The following is an 18,662-nucleotide window of genomic DNA, read 5'->3' as shown; positions in this document are numbered from 1 at the left end:
ACTGCAGCCCACCAGGCTCCCTTGTCCTTCACTATCTCCCAGAGTTTGCTCAGACTCGTGCTCATTGAGTCGATGATGCCATCCAACTAGGTGGCTACCTAATTACTGACCTAGAGGTGGTAGTAAGAGGACTAAGTTATTTCAAAACTTTAAACAACCCCATCACGATCTACAAGGCAGAGAAAAACAGCTTTTCCATACAAGGACGAAGGGAAATACTACACTTTGGTATCTGTTATTTACTTTTTAATCAGTTGGAATGGCATCCTAAAAAATCACACAGGAGGGACTTCCCTAGAGGTCCAATGGTTAAGACTTCGCCTTCCAATGCAGGGCGGGGGAGGGTTCGATCCCTAGTCAGGAGCTAAGACCCCAACATGTCTCAGGGCCAAAAAATCAAAACACCAAAGCAGAAGCTATACTGTAAAAAATTCAATACAGATTTTAAAAATGATCCACATCAAAAGATCTTAAAAAAAAAAAAATGGGAGACATGCCAGTGAATTGACAGAAAACATAATCCTACTTCCAAATTGAGAATTAAGGAGATATGACATATTTCAGGATATTAAAGAATGAGACCCCTGAGTACACTTGTCCTCGTAGCTACTATCCTGCTGCTTGGGATAAAATCTCCACTGTTATCATAGTCACTCTGTGGGAAAACCGCAGGCATTTACTCTTTTCTCTGAGAAGCTCTTTGGAATATATAGTGAAGGAAAGTGGTCTTTTCCAAAGCTATGATGAAAATGTGTAGCTTTTCCATCAGTTGGATCGGCTGTTTCAGGGAAAGATGTGAATTGATATCGTTGCCTCCACCAGCCCAGAGGAGAGAAGAGGGCACCCATCACAGGGCTGGGCTCCAGATTCCAGCCTCCTCTTTCTAAGGTTGCAAAAGACCTATGTTATTCTTTCTAACCAAGCGGAAGTCCGAGAGGAGAGGTAGCGATCGTGGCCGAGGGGTGTGGCTCCTTACCTAGGACAGGAGCAGTTTACCCACTCGGAAGCTGAGGCCAGCGGGGAGCCTCCCCTGCCAGTGAGAGCGGTGATGCTGGGCAAGGTCACGGGCAAGTCCTCCAAAGGCACGGGCAGGGGCCCGCAGGCCGGGCAGTGGACCACGGGGATGGGCGTGCCCCAGTAGCGCTGCCTCGAGACCAGCCAGTCCTTCAGTTTACCACTCGTCACGTCGCCGCCCACTCTCTCCCTCCGGGCTTTCTGAGTCAGGGCGCGAAATGCATCCTGCCGCTTCATACCTGTGAACTGAGAGGGCAAGGAGAGCGGTAAGAATGAGCTGCTCCCCTGAGGCCACCACCCTGGACTGCCACTGTCTGGAAATAAGTATCTGGGGAGAAGAGAGGGCTCTAAAAGGAAGAGCCAACTTTGGTCAACTGCCTCAAGGAACCAGTTTCCCTGGAGGAGGTCATTTTTCTCATGCAGAAGATTCCCAAAATAAGGTACTAGCTATTCTGACAACTATACTATTCAGGGATCAGGTTCAACTTGGAGTTGAGAAGCTTCTAGATCTTGAAAAAGAACATTATTGTGGGCTTCCCTGGTGGTCCAGTGGCTAAGGCTCCATGCTCCCAATACAGGGGACCTGGGTTCAACCTCTGGTCAGGGAGTTAGATCCCATGTGTCGCAGCTAGGGGTTCACATGCTGCAATTCAGATCCTGTGCGGCCAATAAATGAATAAAAGTAAATAATAATAGTAATAAAAGAACATTATTTTGGTTTCATAGATTTCGAAACGAGGCTGCAAGACTGTTAGGTGTGGAGATGAATGCAATGGTAAATGGTAGGTTGTAACTTGCATCGAGGGGAAAATGTATCATGAAGCTCACGTGAAGACCATGAGTTTAGAAGTAAATCCTTAGGCCCCACCAACCTCCGCGGAGCCGCGCAGTCTCTCTGTACCATCTGGCGTCGCTTCAATGACTTCGGAGTAGGACAGGCCCAGGGTTTGGGCCAAGGCGGAGTCCTCCAAGCTGGTGCTGGGAATTCCTGTTCAAGGCGAAGAAATACAAAATGTCTTCTTTGCAAATGCCCAAATCACAAAAGGACTGCCAGCGCGGGCACTCAGCATTAGCTTTTGAAGGGAGACTCTATCTTTTTCAGTCAGAGAAATGATCAAATCACATCGCATTCACTGAGAAAAGGGAGAACAGTCTTGGGGAAACTCACCACCCTGACACAATGGTGTTCCGTACTGACACTACTTTCGGTTGTCTTATTCCTTTGTTTACTTTCTTTAAAAATGATTACTTGTAATTCTAAAATTCACAATTTTGGGTGCTTCTGTCACTTGAACAGCGAATCACAAGCACCTGGGGAAGCCTGGTCTTTGAATTCCTTCAGGGACGCAGGACAGTGGGGTGCTCCTGATCAGCAGGGCTGACTCCGCTAGCGCCTCCCAGCACCCCAGAAACATCCACTCGGGCAGGAAGTGGAAAGCTGGCAACTGTGTTTCTCCACACTGTGCTTTGTTCCCAGAGGCAACAGTACATTCTGAATAGACATTTAGTCTTCAACCCACATACGCCCCTGAGGAGACAGAGCTGAGTGTAAGGAAATCGCTCATTCAGAGGATCAGGGCCTGCTGTTTCAGCTTCAGCTCTTCAGAAAACAGGCTTTTCAGCTGTCAGTTCTGTAGGCCAGGGTTTCTCCACCTGGGCCCTATGTGACATTCTGAAGTTGGCTGTGGGGCTGTTCTGTGCAGTGTAGGAACTGAAGAGCTTCCCTGGTCCCTACCAGCAGAAATGTTTCTACAGTTGCCAAATGTCAGCTGATGCGCAAATCACCCCTGGTTGAGAACTCGTGTTGTAGGGACAGCTGTCAAAACTGCTGACATCCTTGTGGACACAGCACGCCACACGGCAACTGAGAGAGAGAAAACTAAGCGTCAGACACACGTCAGGTCGCCATGAACAACCTCTTTGGAACGCTGCCCTACAAGGGTGATTTAATGTTTAGGGTGTGGGTTCTAAACCTCCTTGGTAAGATAGAAAATGCCACGGCATGACGGAAAGCTCTGTGGTGTTTGTTCCAGCTGAGATTATTGACAAAAAGCATGTAACGAAGCAAATAAACTGTCAGAGTGGACTTGAAAGACCCCGAAGGGTGAGGACAGATGGCAAGCAATGGAGACTGTCGAGAAGTGGTCATGGACGAGGAGGGGGGAGAGTCATTTACTCCAGTCCTGTGGGGTCTGGGGGAACTCAGAGCAATCTTCAAATGGAGACGTGATCACAGGTTTACCTGACCGCATCAAGCTCGCGCTGGGCCACCGTGCTGGCCATGTGGGGCTCAGCAGAATGTAAACCATTTGTAACATGCCGGTAAGATGGTGAAAACCCTACTTCATCTTGTTTACTTTTGTTTCTGTTATTCTTGGAGGGCAACAGACGATAACTTAGAAAATGTTAATCATGGAAGTATGTGAAATGAAGACAATAGGAAAAATGATTTCCCACGCATACCCAAGAAAATCAGATTTCTCTTTTTCTTTTACCCTTTTCCTTCAGAACTCTCAATATTGTGCCGGTACTTTGATTCAAAATACCAAATGAGGGGGGAAAAAAAAAAGCCACATCAGCAAGGGCTTCCTTTACTGTTCAACTTGGCTGGCTATATTAATGAATTTTACTAATTATAAGATGCATTAAAGTACTAGAAGGAATTATGTCTTTTAAGCAACATATTTTCTAGGTTAAACTGTCAGATAAGAATGACTTGAATGGCTAAATATCTGTTTTCTGGGTTGGTGTTTCTTCAAATCACTTTGTCAAAAAAGCATCTGAGGGCTGTAAGGAAAAAACATGGTTTCAATAAGCAACGCTATTTCTTGTGTGTGCCAGGAGATAGAGGGTGTGGCAGTAACTTTCTCTGCAGGTCCCAGCACACTGGTGATGGGCTGGAATCTACAGTAGGAAGTTGTAAAAGAGATGTTCCGGTCCCCCTCAGGGTAGGTCTTGGATGGGATATGATCAGGTTCCATCCCCTGATTCAACCCCAGACTTCCTGTTAGGTGGCGGTAGTTTAGAACACTCAGCAATGAGTAAGGCCACCAACCACGTGCAATTTACAGCTCTACAAAGGCCTTCGATTCTACTGCTGTTTCACAATCCCTTTCTTGCACAGCTCAAGTTCACCCCCTCCACTAAGTCTTCCCCCAAAAGTTAGCCTGCATCAATCATGTGTGCTTTGAACCCCCATCTCAGTAGCTGCTGCTGCTTCTGTGAGTTCTGAAATGGGATTCTTATCTGAGTAGTACTGTTCCCCACATTGTATAGGCAAGTCTTGCCAACTAGCTCCACTGGCAAAATCTGTGGGCCAGACATTTTTGATTATTCAAAATGCAATGCTTTAAATAAGAGACAATGAAATGAAGGCACACTCATTTTTACAAAGACGCAAAACAGATCACGGAATATACAGCCAGCTCTTCCAGGCTAGTATTTTGATCTTAAGCCTGCTAAAGACATTCTCCTGCTTACATTTTACTAGCTACTTACCTATTTTTGCATCTAGAGAGCCCTCCAAGTCATCTTTGGCCAAGATGATGACCGGGACTTCCTGCTGGGTGAGCATGTTCACGGCCGTCACGGGCGTCAGGCAATCTGAAAATGAGGGCAGACAACAGTGGAGGCCCGTCAGCTGGGGCTTTAACACCCTCTGCGTCTCAGAGGAGACAAGTGAGAAAAAGAAGCTTTAGAACCTCTGTGTTTTGTGCTAATTATTATAGAATTTGTTCTTTGAAGGTATTAACAGATAATTCACACCAGTGGAGGATCAAAAGATTAAACAAATACATGAAAATATTCATTCATGCTCCTCAGCAAAGAAGTGAAAATGGCACTTTTGCTTCCCAGAAGGTGGAGGAAAGATGTTCCTACCACCTCCCTTATCCTTTTGGAAAGTAACTCGTGTATACAGAAGAAAGAGAAAACCAACAACCTACCTACGGTGAAACTAAAAGATATCTGGAATTTTAAACTATAACACTCAAAGATGGAAGTGGATAGGAAAGGAGAGAATGACTGAGCAGAGATCCGATTTTCACACATACAAGCACAAAACTGCTCCTTCCCAGGATCCGTTTCTAAGGAGATACCAGAGGCTGTGGTCCAGCAAAAAGTGAAAGTGAAGTCGCTTAGGCGTGTCCCACTCTTTGCAACCCCAGGGGCTGTAACCTATCAGGCTCCTCCGACCATGGGATTTTCCAGGCAAGAATGCTGGAGTGGGTTGCCATTTCCTTCTCCAGGGGATCTTCTGGACCCAGGGATTGAACCTGGGTCTCCAGCATTGCAGGCAGATGCTTTACGATCTCAGCCACCATGGCAGCCCTGTGAAAGTAAGGGGTAAATCAAGAAAAGGAGGACATGGAATCCAGGGAACAAACAGGGAATCCAACAAAGAGAAGAGGGCAGGGACATCTGCAGAGTAGAGACAGACAGAACTCCCAGGATGGCAGATGCCGGGAGAAAGACCAGGTGACATGCGAACAGGACAGAGAGCCCTAAGAAGCATCGTCGGGGAAAAAAGGGGACGGGCACATTTTCTGACAGACCGGAATATGTAGAAAACTTGAAAGGAGTTTTAAAGAGCTTCTGGGAGGGCGTGGGAAGACAATCAGAAATTCAAAGAACACAAAACAAATGAAAAAAAAAAAAAAAAAGAGAGAGAGAACATCATGAACTTCAGGAAAAATAGAAAGTTATATAAAAAGGAAAATGTAATCAGAGTATATCTGGCTCAGATGACCAATATTTATGTGGTCATAACAAAACACTTAATTTGGAATTATCCAAACAGAGGATAATTGTCCAAACAGACCACAAATCTCTGGTCTATAGCAGAGAAACGGCTCGGGCACAGGCTGCCAGCTGACCCCGTGTCTGTCTTGCCCTCTGATTCAGCACCAGTGTTTGCTGGACACATGGCCGCACGGCTAATGGCAGTGCTGCTCAGCGCCTCCACCAGGAGTGGCCAGGGAGCGCATGCAGAAGAGCCGGAGGCCAGGCTCGCAAAGAGGGGGGCTGCCCTTCTCCCCCACCCTTGTGACCACAATGCAGATGACATGCAGAACAATCTAGAACACACAGATAAGGGCGACATCCTAGAGGGGCCAAGCAGTAGAAAGGAAAGAGCCTTGGCCCGACCACCTGTATCTACTATAAAGAACTATCAAATTAAAGAATAAAAAGCTTCCCTGGTTGCTGGGGACCAGCCCCAGCTGATCCAGGGTATTCGAAGGAGAGACGGCCTAGGCGACTATTTATATGCTAATTAGAGATATAGAGAACAATAGAATGAGGATAGCTCAGTAGGAAAATTCAGTGGAGAAAAGAAGCTGAGTAGCTTGGTTTACGCGGGAGACCAATAAAACTTCAAGACAAGAAGTTTGCACCACTGACGTAGGCCGCAGGCGCCCTCTCGAATAGCGGAAGGTGTCTCACCCTAGACACCTTCTCGAGTGGGTCTTAGAAGCCCAGGCATGATTAGTCAGCGTGGTGGGTTCCGCGCTCCAGATGGAGACTCAGCTGGAAGTTAAAGGGAAGAATGACATGGGGAGACCAAGCGCTGGTAAACAAGGCCCGTAGCTTTATTTTTAACAGGGGCTTTTATACCCTAAGTTACACATAGAGGATAATAGGGGATGCAAAGTCAGCAGTCTTTGGTTCTTATCAAAAACCAAGGTTTCTTTCCTGCAAATGTATCGTATACAAATGGTTTAGGTGATTTACATCATCTTCTGGCCAGAAGGCCTACTAACATTTTATGACTCTTGACAAGGACTTATCAACAAAGACTTACTTTCTCTAAGAGTAATTATTTCAAGGTTTGGCACCATCTTCCAAAGATAAAATTGCATTCCTATAGGGCGGATGTGTAATGGGTTTACAACAAAGAAAGAATTTATTACCTTAAGGGTCTAAAGTTACTAACACCAAGGCCACTACTTATTTTTTCTACATACCCACTATTAATTGATACATATTCAAGGATACAATTCAGGGGATGTGAAAACTTGGCAACAAGCATTGACTCATCAATGAAATCCTTTACTAGTTTATTCTGACAGTTTTTAACTCTCTGAGAGGCTCTAAGCTATTTGAATATCTTAAGCTTCCCATGCCTCTCCTGGGAGACTGTAAACAATCGTATGCATAGCTGCAGGAGTCCGGGTAAACTTGTCAGGCGAGTTAGAGAGCCATCAGAGGGGTTTGGATTTAAACACTCCTAATTGCCCAGGAACTTTATTAATTGGAGCTGTAAGTTAACTCTTTGACACAGAGAGAGAGAGACGGTGGTAGGGGACAGCCCCCAGTAAAGTCAGAGGTGAGAGCACAAAGCAATAAAGTAGGCAGACTCTGGTTTTTTTGGGGGAAAATGCTCGAGAATATCCGGGGGGACTCCTGAGGCTCGATCCCGCCTTTGCGTATGCCGAGCCTCCTTCCTCATGACCTTTGTCACGAGTGGAATGCCTCACCGGCTCCCCGCACCTGGTGGCTCAGTGGTAAAGAATTTGCCTGACAATATAGGAGACGCAGGTTCAACCCCTGGTCTGAGAAGATCCCACACACTGCGGAGCCCCTAAGCCCGTGTGCCACAACTGCTGAGCCTGAGCTCTAGGGCCCAGGAGCTGTAAGTACTGAGCCCTCGAGCCACAACTACCGGAGTGTGCTCTAGAGTCCGTGCTCAGCAACGGGAGAAGCCACCGCAGCCAGGAAAAAGCCCACGCAGAAATGAAGACCCAGCACAGCCGAAAGACAGATACATAAAAGAAAATTAGAAGGGCACCCTCACTGTGAAGCTGTGCTGGAATTCGTATGTCATCTGGTAAGACACTCTAAACTGATTGAGCCCTTCCAGAAACCAATAAAAGCAACATGTAAAAAGAACCAAAAAAGGGTTCATAAAAAAAAAAATCGCACTCTTGGGGATGTTTTCCTTCGTTCTTTTTTTTTTTTTTTTTTGGGGGGGGTGGGGAGCTGTTTTCTGAGGAATTTATTCTACAGAGGCAAAGAACTGTCTCCGTAATAGCCCAAACACAAAAAAGGCCAAATATTCAACATGATAGGGAAGATTTAGAATATTATGGTACATTGAGTTGATAGAATATTATGCATGGGTTAAAGACAAGCCTGCCTAAAAACTAAGAAATATTTTCTGATATCATATTAAGTAAAAAACAAAAAAACAAAAGATAGGAGCAGTCTCATTTTTAGGATGAGTGTGTGTGGGAACATGAATTTAAAAGATGCATGACCACATGCAAAAGAATAAATTAAAGTTAATTTAAAAATGAATTAAAGACCTAAATATAAGATCCAATATAAAAGTCTTAGAAGAAAACACAGGTGTATAAATCTTAGTGATCTTTGACTAGGCAACGGTGTCTTAGATATGACACCAAAAGCAAAACAAAACAAAACAAAACAACAAAAACAAAACAAAAGCAAAAACAGAAGAAGCAAGTATTAATAGGTAAATTGGATTTCACCAAAATTTAAAACTTCCAGGCTTCAAAGGACACCATCAAGAACGTGAAAAGAACAGTCACAGAACTGGAGAACATGGATGTAAATCATATACCTGATAAGAAACTTGTGTCTACTATAAAGAACTATCAAAATTAAAGAATAAAAAGACAACTCAATTAAAAATTGAGCAGATGCTCTGAATAGATATTCCTCTACAGAAGATATGTAAATGGCCAATGAGCACATGAAAAGATGATCAACACCATTAGTCATCGGATAAACAAACGCAGATCGAAGCCACAGTGAGATAACCATTAGCATGACCAACCGTTAGCATGACCATAACAAAAAAGACAGTGACAAGTGCTGGCAAAAATGTGGAGAAAATGGATCCCTTTGCACTGCTTCTGGGGATGTAAAATAGAGCACCTGCCTTGAGAAAGTCTGACGGTTCCTCAACCAGTTAAATATAGAGTTCCTATTAACGTAAGACCCAACAACTCAACAGATACATACACGAAGAAATAAATCAGAATTAGATACATACACGAAGAAATAAAAGCATATATCCACACAAGAATCCGTACCAAAGGGACATGGCAGCTAGCTAGAGAGTGGAACCCAAAATGTCTATCAACTGATGAATGGATAAATAAAATGTGGTATCTATAATGAAGTATTATTCTGAAATAAAAAGGAATGGAGTACTAACGCATTCAACAACATTGGATGACCTTGAAAACATTACACTAAGTGAAAGAAGCCAGTCACGAAAGAACAAATATCACGCGAGTCCACGTACATGAAATGTCCAGAACAGGCACATCTATGGAGAAAGAACGTAGATTAGTGGTCTTCTGGGGTTGGGGAAATAGGAGGCATTGAGTATGGTTGCTAGAGGGTATGACATTTCTTTGGGGGGGTGATGAAAATGCCCTAGAATTGACAGTGGTGATGGTTGTACACCTCTGTGGATATACAAAAAACCAATGAACTGTACACTTTAAATAGATGAATTTTTTGGTATGCAAAATATATATCAATAAAGTCATTTATCAGAAAAATATGAAAAAAAGTACAGTATGGATTAAAGGGTTGGATTTTTTTCATTTTCCCACATAAAAGTCTATTGTGACTGTTTTTCAATTAGAAAAAAAGCTAATATGTGAATTTACACATGAGCAGATGTGTAATGAACGCCCTACAGCAATGTGCCTGCTGTACCCAGTCACGACCTATTTCTCAGAAAGAACCAAAGTTAAGATCCGAAGTTCTTGGTCAGAGTTGGCGTTCTCCACATGTCTCATGAGCCGTGTGCCGGCAACGTGAAGCCGGAAGCCAGGGAGAAACCCCAAGTAACTGAAGCAGTTCATACAGGGGTTAAATCACAGCGAAACGCCGCAGAAAACACAAAGGATTCCTAGCTTAACAGCCAGTAATTACAAACATTCTAGGCAAGAAGCTGCCCTCTCTCTCAGGCCCCACTGCAAACTAGGCGGGTCTTTCATGCCCCTTGGAAAAACAGACCAGAGACTTCTGTTTGGTGCAGAGCGGTGCTGCCTGCAGCTAGGTCCCCAGATCTCTGTGGAAAGAAGGCCCCGTGGTCAAGTACGCGTGAGGAGAGGCGCATGACGTTCCCCTGTAGACAGGCACAACGCACGTCAGCACAGAGAAGACACTGACAAGTGGAAGCAAAGAAACCTATTTATTTCTGCTTTATGCCAGGTTACCTGAGCACAGAAGCTTTCCTCCGCACAGCATCTATTAACACCTGCTGAACTGCAAGGATGTTAGCAGGGACAGTGAGGTTTAAGAACAAACTATTACCCACAGGATTCTGTTCCTTGCCCTTTGTTCCACCCTCATGCTGATTCTATGGAGACAGGGCAAAGCAATAGGGAGCCATAAATTATTTGATGTTTTGGGGCCTCTCTCTAATGTGTCAACAACGACAGGGTTCCTAAGCCTCTTATTACAGAGACCTCGTTTACCCTTTTGGCAAAAAATGCATTGTGTAGATCATCAGTGACTCAGAGCTGAAATGCACGGTTCCAAAGCCCCAGGGTTTGCATATTTTAATATCAGGAGTGTAAGAAAAAGACTCCAGGAAAAAACAGAACAGCGTCTAGAACTCGGACAATATTTCCCCCATTGATGCTTTTTATGGTTTCTAGTTCCTATCAAGTCACAGCTTATGTAACACGACTTAAGTCAGCGGTAGTCAACTGAGAAGAGGAGACAATGTCAATGATTATGGAAATACACTAGATTTCAAGATCTGTACGGAGAGGGACGTTACTTTTTGCTCTCTTAAAGGAATCTGTGCCAATTACAGGATGTTGAGCAAAACAGTACATTTAGTCAAACACATGAGCAACACAGTCAGCCAGGCCAAAAATCAGGGAGATGTCCGAGGAGTCTTCTAAACAAATAATTCTGAGAGCTGTTCTTGCCCCTCCATCCCGATGGCCGCTGTTTCAGGGCCATCACTCACTACTCACCTCTCACCTCACTACTGGGGAAGCCAGCTCTCCTGCCTCCACTCTAACACTCAAGCACCACCCTGTCCATACTCCTCCTCCTCAGAGCCCCTCAGGGCTCCTTCTGTACCCACCAGGCCCCCACACCACCTTGCCTGACAGCCCCATCACCTGCGCTGCTGGGAAAACTCAACTTCCTTCAGTCACAGGATAGATCTGGGATCAGAACCTTGGTCGTCTTGTGCCAACTCAGGAGCCCATATGCAGACACCAACTCAGCAACTGTAGGAACTTGAGTGTGATAATTTAAGCTCAGGCAAGCGATAAATTCTATCACAACTGTGTGCTACCGTGACTTGAAGTGGTCACTGCTTTAATATTTATTTATCCTGAAAAACAGATATTTGAGGGAAAACCAAGGCGCCTGTCTGAACGGAGCCAGTTGGCAATGGTAAATGACACTAGTGATAAGATGCTCAGGTTTAAAATGTGACCGTAGAGGCCAGAGGAGGCATAAACCCATATCCATGCAGCAGTTTCAATTCACCTTCGGGGAAACCGCGTTACGCTCGGGCACTGTATTGGCCACAAACGACTGAGGCCACAGGTCAATATCCAGAGACCTGACGTGCAAATTAATCTAGAGACTTTGAATAAATTGGCATCTGCAAAAAGAATATTTCCACTATGAAAATTAGAATTGGAAAATTTAGAGCCAAGAGGAGCATTCCGTTTGGATTTATTTCAGAAATTACTAAAGAGGGGAGAACCAAGCCAAAAGGAAACCAACCAGGCCAAGTCAGATGTGCTAATACCAACGTGACTGTGAAAACTGGCCCATGCCACAACAGCCTCTTAATTTCTTACATGTGAAAATGTTTTGGGTTCATATAGTATCTTTCATGGCAGGAACTATATCTTTTATAACTTATTAGCTAGTTAATCCCCTACTGCTATTACTTCATTTTAATTTATGTCCCCAACTTAAGCATGGAGGGGGAATCGAAGGTCAGATTCACATTTTTTAGTTTTTCAATTTTAGATATTATTCCACTGCCATAGTTCTCAAGAAATCTCAAAATGTTCATGAGAGTATAAATGATGAGTTTTCCCTTTAAACCACTGAAAAGAATCCAATTTTTATTTTGAATAAATGGAAAATAAAACTGAGAGAGAGCTATACTGGACTTCAGAAGCACACACTGAAATCTTAAAAGAGTCTTTTCTTTATTTCAATATACAACAAAAGAGATGAAACCGAGTGATATGTGTCCTGGGCCAGAGAATTACGTATGCATCTGGGTCTCCTCTGCTGCAGCCTCCCAGAAGGCAAGACTGTGAGTGGCCACCTACCCATCCCCGAGTGCTCAGCACGCAGCCGGCTCTCAGTAAATATTAACTGATCTGAGTATTACTGTTGTTAACAATTATAAATCTTCAGCAGAGAGAAGCTGGGGCAACACTATTTATCCTTCCAATCTGATCAGGGAGTCTTTCCTTCTGGCTATTTTATGCATTCCAATTATTTAAAAAAAAAAAACAAACATGAAACTATACTACTATTCAAAAATTTTTATTAATCTAGTAACTTAAACAGACCTGCAATAATTCAGACTGTGTGGCTTGGGTTGAAGTTTATATAGTCTATGAAAAGTGAAGCGGGCTGAGATTTTTACAGAAATATTTACATTTCTCCTGAGACCTACTTCTAATTAACAGGGGAGTTCCTTTCGCCTGCCCAGGATCCATACTCCTTCCTCTGGTAAGAGCCTGAGTTTTACAGAGCTATCCCTTCCTCATGGATGACAGTCCTGGAGGGCTATCAAGGAATAAGGTACCTGGCCTTCCTTCGGCCAACATAGAGGCCAGGGGTCCCCAGCTGTACCAATCGGACACGTTGCTCTGCAGGACAAATCTCAAAGCAAGTGCCCCAAGTGTTGATGGCAAAGTGAGAGCAGATTCCCTCAGTCAGTGGTATCAAGACATTATTCATTCTTCCTGCCCCAACTCCCGTGGCTGCCTAGTCCAAGTCTTCTTCCAGACTGGTTCTTCCCCACAGTTTTCCAGTATGTTCCCCCTTTCCTCTGGGTGAGCCAGAGATGGACTCTGTGGCTTGCAGCCCTGGACTTCAGACTAATGCACAGGCACTTCTCATCCTCACTGACCAACACTCGCTGTGCCAATTTGAGGTCAGCTTGGTTCTCATTAAAGACCAGGACCCTGCTGGTCTGCTCGGATCACTCTGTGAATTCTTAAGAGACACTAAAATTAAGTTATTGAAAATGTTTCCTCTGTTTCTCACTGGCTTCCTTCCTGTCCTTGTCAGTATAGTTTTATTTGATGATGAGACTATAAATTAAGCACAAGATTCTATTCTTATCAGAAAAGAGCTTTGAATCTAGATTATATTTAAAGGGAAAGAGTTGAACTTTCAAACAAAAACTTAAGAAGCGGAGAAGCTACTGACTCAAAGTAACTTATTTTCAAGTCTCTTTCTGATCCTCACGTTTTAAAATCAACACATAAAGTCAGGCCAAGGAGAGGAACAGATCACAAGGATGACATATGTGAAAGGACCGTGAACTCTGTGAAATGTAAGGCGTAACGCTCCCTTCTTAACCTTAACTTGCCGACTTACCTTGGCCAGGGACGAGGGCCTTCCGAAAGGTTTCCTTCAGAGGGCTGTGCCCGTGCAAGAGCCTGTGGCTGGGAGAGATGGCCACGTGGGAGGCGCCATAAACGGCCTCGGGGGTGGCTGTGTAGGCGCTCAGCTTTTCTCCTGTGACTTGCCCATCAACCTGACAAGAGGCAGGGTCGTTTCAGTTCTCAGTCTGCACTCTGGGCTGCCGTGCTCCCCAGCCCATATCCCCTGTTCCCACCCCTCCTCAGTCCTAGGCACCGGCAGGCATGTGGGGGCCTGAGATGGTCCCAGGCAGGGGCAGACAGGGGGAGAGAGAAGAGGGCCGCAGTTCCTCTTTCAGGAGGCTTCCCCAGGGCCTACCCCCAGGCCTACTTGGGGGTCCCCATCAAAGGATGTCAGAGCATGCCCAGAAAGAGGCTTTCCCCAGTTCCTGGCTCCTCTGTCCACGAATCAATAACTGTCAATGTTATTTGTCCTGGGAAAGGCGCTATACTTTCCTCCAGGATTTATGTGATGAATACAGGCACCCACTTTTCTAAAAAGAGGCCTAAAGAGGCAGAAGGGGGGTTGTGAGCATTAACTGCTGCAGATGCTCCTGCTCAATCACCTTTAACATGAAGTCCAGATGGCAGCCCACACAGTCGCCAATCCAGTGGGCCTGCATGCCTTTAATCCCGTACCATTCCGGAAGGCCTGCCAGCGCGTCCTGCATGGCCTGTAGGAATGAAAGGAGAATGCAAAAGTAGAAACTACAGACTGCTTAAGACAAAGCAAGTGACTGGTGGGAGAACTGGGGTCACCGAGGCTCAGGAATTCACCCTTTTCTCCTTCACTGGCCAATCAGAGAGGCCCAGCAAAGGTTATACAGATGAGCCCATCGTGACTCAACTTCACGAAATGGGCTTCACCCACTTCTCTATTCTCAGTGAGCCAAGGTTTCAGAGAAAGAAGAAAGTTAACAAGAGGATGAGATGGTCAGATGGCATCACTGACTCAATGGACATCAAACTGAGCAAACTCTGGGAGACAGTAAAGGACAGGGAAGCCTGGCGCATTGCAGTCCATGGGGCAGCAAAGAGTCAAACACCACTTAACAACTGAACAACGACATGCTTATCTTTGACGGATGTGGTTGGGGCATTCTCCTCCCCAGTCTAGAACCTAAACAAAAGCAGCACATGTTTATGAATTTTTAAACTCTAAGATAAGCCATGGCTGTTCTATAGCTCAGCTACAGAATATATAGACCATTATAAATCTATTGTAAAAATAAAAATTAGCATAACAGACATCATTGTACTGATTTGTGTAACATTTGCTATTAGAGGCGCACATTTTATTTTCATTGATATTTGTCTAATTTTAATCCACGTGTGTGTGCATGCGTGCTAAGTCACTCAGTCGTATTTGATTCTTTGCAACCTCATGAAATGTAGTGTGCCAGGCTCCTCTGTCCATGGGGATTCTCCAGACAAGAATACTAGAGCGGGTTGCCATGCCTTCATCCCAGGGATCTTCCCAATCCAGGGATGGAACCTGCATCTCTTGCATTGGCAGGCAGGGGTCTTTGCCACTCGCGCCACCTACAGGAAAAGATGAGCCAGGACTAAAACCCACACTGGTTGTTCAGTCTCTTAAGTCTTGTCGGATTCTTTGCCACCCCATGCAGCACGCCATGTTTCCCTGTCCTTCATTATCTCCCAAAATTTGCTCAAACTCATGTCCATTGAGTTGATGATGTCATCCAACCATCTCATCCTCTGTCATCCCCTTCTCCTCCTGCCTTCAATCTTTCCCAGCATCTGGGTCTTTTCCAGTGAGTCAGCTCTTCCCATCAGGTGGCCAAAATACTGGAGCTTCAGCTTCAGCATCGGTCCTTCCAAAGAACATTCAGTTGCTTTCCTTTAGGATGGACTGGTTGGATCTCCTTGCTGTCCAAGGGACTCTCAAGACTCTTCTTCATCACCACAGTTTGAAAGTAATTCTTCAGTGTTCAGCTTTCTTCATGGTCCAACTCTCCCATCTGTACATGACTACTGGAAAAGCCATAGCTTTGACTAGATGGACCTTTGTGAGCAAAGTGATGTCTCTGCTTTTTAGTATGCTGTCTAGGTTTGTCACAGCTTTTCTTCCAAGGAGCAAATGTCTTTTAATTTCATGGCTGCAGTCCCCATCTGCAGTGATTTTGGAGCCCAAGAAAATAAAGTCATTGCTTCCATTTTTTTCCCCATCTATTTGCCATCATGTGATGGGACCAGATGCCATGATCTTCACTTTTTGAATGTTGAGTTTTAAGCCAGCTTTTTCACTCTCCTCTTTCACCTTCATCAAGAGGGTCTTTAGTTCCTCTTCACTTTCTGCCATCAGGATGGTGTCATATGCGTATCTGAGGTTATTGATATTTCTCTGGTAATCTTGATTCCATCTTGTGGTTAATCCAACCTGGCATTTTGGATGATGTATTCTACATATAAGTTAAATAAGCAAGATGACAATACACAGCCTTGACGTACTCCTTTCCCAATTTGGAACCAGTCCATTGTTTCATGTCCAGTTCTAACTGTTGCTTCTTAACCTGCATATAGGTTTCTCAGGAGGCAGGTAAGGCAGTCTGATATTCCCATCTCTTGAAAAATTTCCCAGTTTGTTGTGATCCTCCCAGACTTACTAACTGCATTCTTTCACCTATAGTGAAGAGACTCTTACTCAATCATGTGATAAACAACACAGAGCATTTTCTGTATTTGTCATTTATCTATCCATGCATTCTCATTTATTTGGGAGAGTCTGCAAGCTTCAGGATTTGGAAATTTATTTTGAGGCATAAACTGTGGATTATGGACACCTACAGGCTGATGAGAGATGTGTTCATTCATTAGTTTATCCCCCAGAATGTATTAATTCTTCACCCCTAAGCATCAGGACCTCATCCAGACATTGGAGGCTTCAGTTCAGTTCAGTTCAGTCGCTCAGTCATGTCCGACTCTTTGTGACCCCATGGACCACAGCATGCCAGGCCTCCCTGTCCATCACCAACTGCCAGAGTTTGGGCATACACAAAAGCAGGATTGCCAGAGTCCCTAACATCAATTTTATTTTCTATTGTTTCTTCAGTGAGAAATTTTAATACCTTTTTGACAATGAACTGTATGTAGAAATATGATTTTCTTCTCTATTGTTGAGTACTCATAAAATGCAAGTAAACTTCATGCTTAGCCAGAGGCTAGTATATGTTAACAGAATGAATGGCAGGTGGTAATAACTAGGATTTGTGAGAAGATTCTGGGTAATATTTTCTAGCAAAACACACAATAACCTATATTTTATCATCTCAATCTTCTGGACTCGGTCAAAGAGTACCCCTAGCTTGCCACAAGTAGAGAAAGCCTGTGTGCAGCAACAAAGACCCACTGTGGTCAACAAGTAGAATAATAAATCATTTTTTAAAAATCACCCATAGTGATGGCTGTAAGGCAGTATAAGATCATGACTCATTGAAGAAATGTTAAATTATATTCATATATAGTTTATATGTATTGAGTTGCATACAAATTCCTTAGAAACTACCACATACATGAAGGTGCGTATGAACACATTAAGCTAAGGAGAACACTTACTGATTAAAAGAGCCTATTCCCACATTCTTTCAGATAAACTATAGTTTCTCCATATTTTCCCTTCCTGACTGACATAAGTGGAACATGAATTTGCAGAGCTACATATGCCTGTAACAGTTTAAGAAAGCTACCAAACAAATATTAGAAACACACAGTTTCTGTTACTGACACCACAGACTTGAAAAACTGAACAACTAATTTTTGCATAACCCAGAGGTTAATGGGATTTCTGGGATTTGATCTTCGATATATCATTCTAAAGATGCATGAGGGATAAAAATGAGTCAGTTCGTAAGAACTGCGATGTAAACTTCATCTAAAATAAGGCTTTCCTAGAAATTCTTTCAAAAGAAATCAGCTGCCATGGAAATTAGAAGATGATATGAGGTATCTCAATTATGAGTGAATCATGTACCAAAGATCCCATGTTCCCATCCAGTTCAACTACAACATGGCCGCGGAGCTCCTTTATAGAAGACGCTGTATTTGGTGGCATAAGAAGGGCCAGGCGGGACTTGCCTGGTGGTCCAGTGGTTAAGATTCGTGCTCCCAATACAGCCGGCCCCGGTTCGATCCTGGATGGGGAATTGCTAAGATCCAGTATCCCACATGCTGCACAGTGCAGCCAAAAAGCAAAAATGAAAAAGGTGCCAGGGAGTCCGGGGGCACGGGGACGTGTGGAAATGTGCCAGGATCAGTATCCAGTCGGCAAAACCCAGGAAACTATGGGTCAAACAGCCCAGTCCTTCAACCGATAAACTGTAAGGAAGAGAAAGGGATAAAGAGGGAAACCTACAGATTAAAACACTTAGCAGACATCATCAAATTTAAAAGACGAGGGTAGGAATAAACTATATTATCCAGGGAGGCACATCTAGGTGATAAACTATAGAGAAAGGTACTGCTACTGCTGCTGCTAAGTCGCTTCAGTCGTGTCCGACTCTTGTGCGACCCCATAGACAGCAGCCCACCAGGCTCCCCATCCCTGGGATTCTCCAGGCAAGAACATTGGAGTGGCTTGCCATTTCCTTCTCCAATGCATGAAAGTGAAAAGTGAAAGTGAAGCCCCTCAGTTGTATCCGACTCTTAGCTACCCCATGGACTGCAGCCTACCAGGCTCCTCCATCCATGGGATTTTCCATGCAAGAGTACTGGAGTGGGGTGCCACTGCCTTCTCCGACACAAAGGCAAGGATGTGACTATTCTTAAAGTCAGGATAGTGGTGACTATGGGGGCTCGGGGGGCAGTTACATTGAGATGAGGCATGTAGAGGGCTTGTAGAGTGCTGGCGAGATCCACTATCTTGACCTACAAGGGCAGCTGCTTTAAAATAATTCAATAAACTACATATTTGTTTTATATGGTTATCTGTGTTTCATTTTATAATAAAAATGTAAAAGTAAAACAATGACTTTGTACTAAGTTTGGTATCACACAGGT

At 44.2% G+C, this 18,662-nt stretch overlaps 1 protein-coding gene across 5 annotated transcripts in view; it reads right to left on the bottom strand.

Annotated features, from left to right (window-relative positions):
* LARS2 (leucyl-tRNA synthetase 2, mitochondrial) overlaps positions 1–18,662 on the bottom strand; it is a 211,893-nt gene that overhangs the window by 45,283 nt on the left and 147,948 nt on the right. For all 5 annotated transcript variants that reach the window (XM_027522381.1, XM_027522382.1, XM_027522383.1 and 2 more), the window contains exons 8-12: positions 14,213–14,320; positions 13,603–13,762; positions 4,513–4,617; positions 1,887–2,002; positions 977–1,260 (exon numbers count right to left, since the gene is read on the bottom strand). In XM_027522381.1, coding sequence (XP_027378182.1) covers positions 977–1,260; positions 1,887–2,002; positions 4,513–4,617; positions 13,603–13,762; positions 14,213–14,320 — 773 coding nt within the window. The remainder of the gene's footprint in view (positions 1–976; positions 1,261–1,886; positions 2,003–4,512; positions 4,618–13,602; positions 13,763–14,212; positions 14,321–18,662) is intronic.

Source organism: Bos indicus x Bos taurus, chromosome 22 (assembly GCF_003369695.1).
Source record: "Bos indicus x Bos taurus breed Angus x Brahman F1 hybrid chromosome 22, Bos_hybrid_MaternalHap_v2.0, whole genome shotgun sequence".
Classification (NCBI taxonomy): Eukaryota; Metazoa; Chordata; class Mammalia; order Artiodactyla; family Bovidae; genus Bos; species Bos indicus x Bos taurus.
This window is presented reverse-complemented; position numbering and strand designations above follow the sequence as displayed.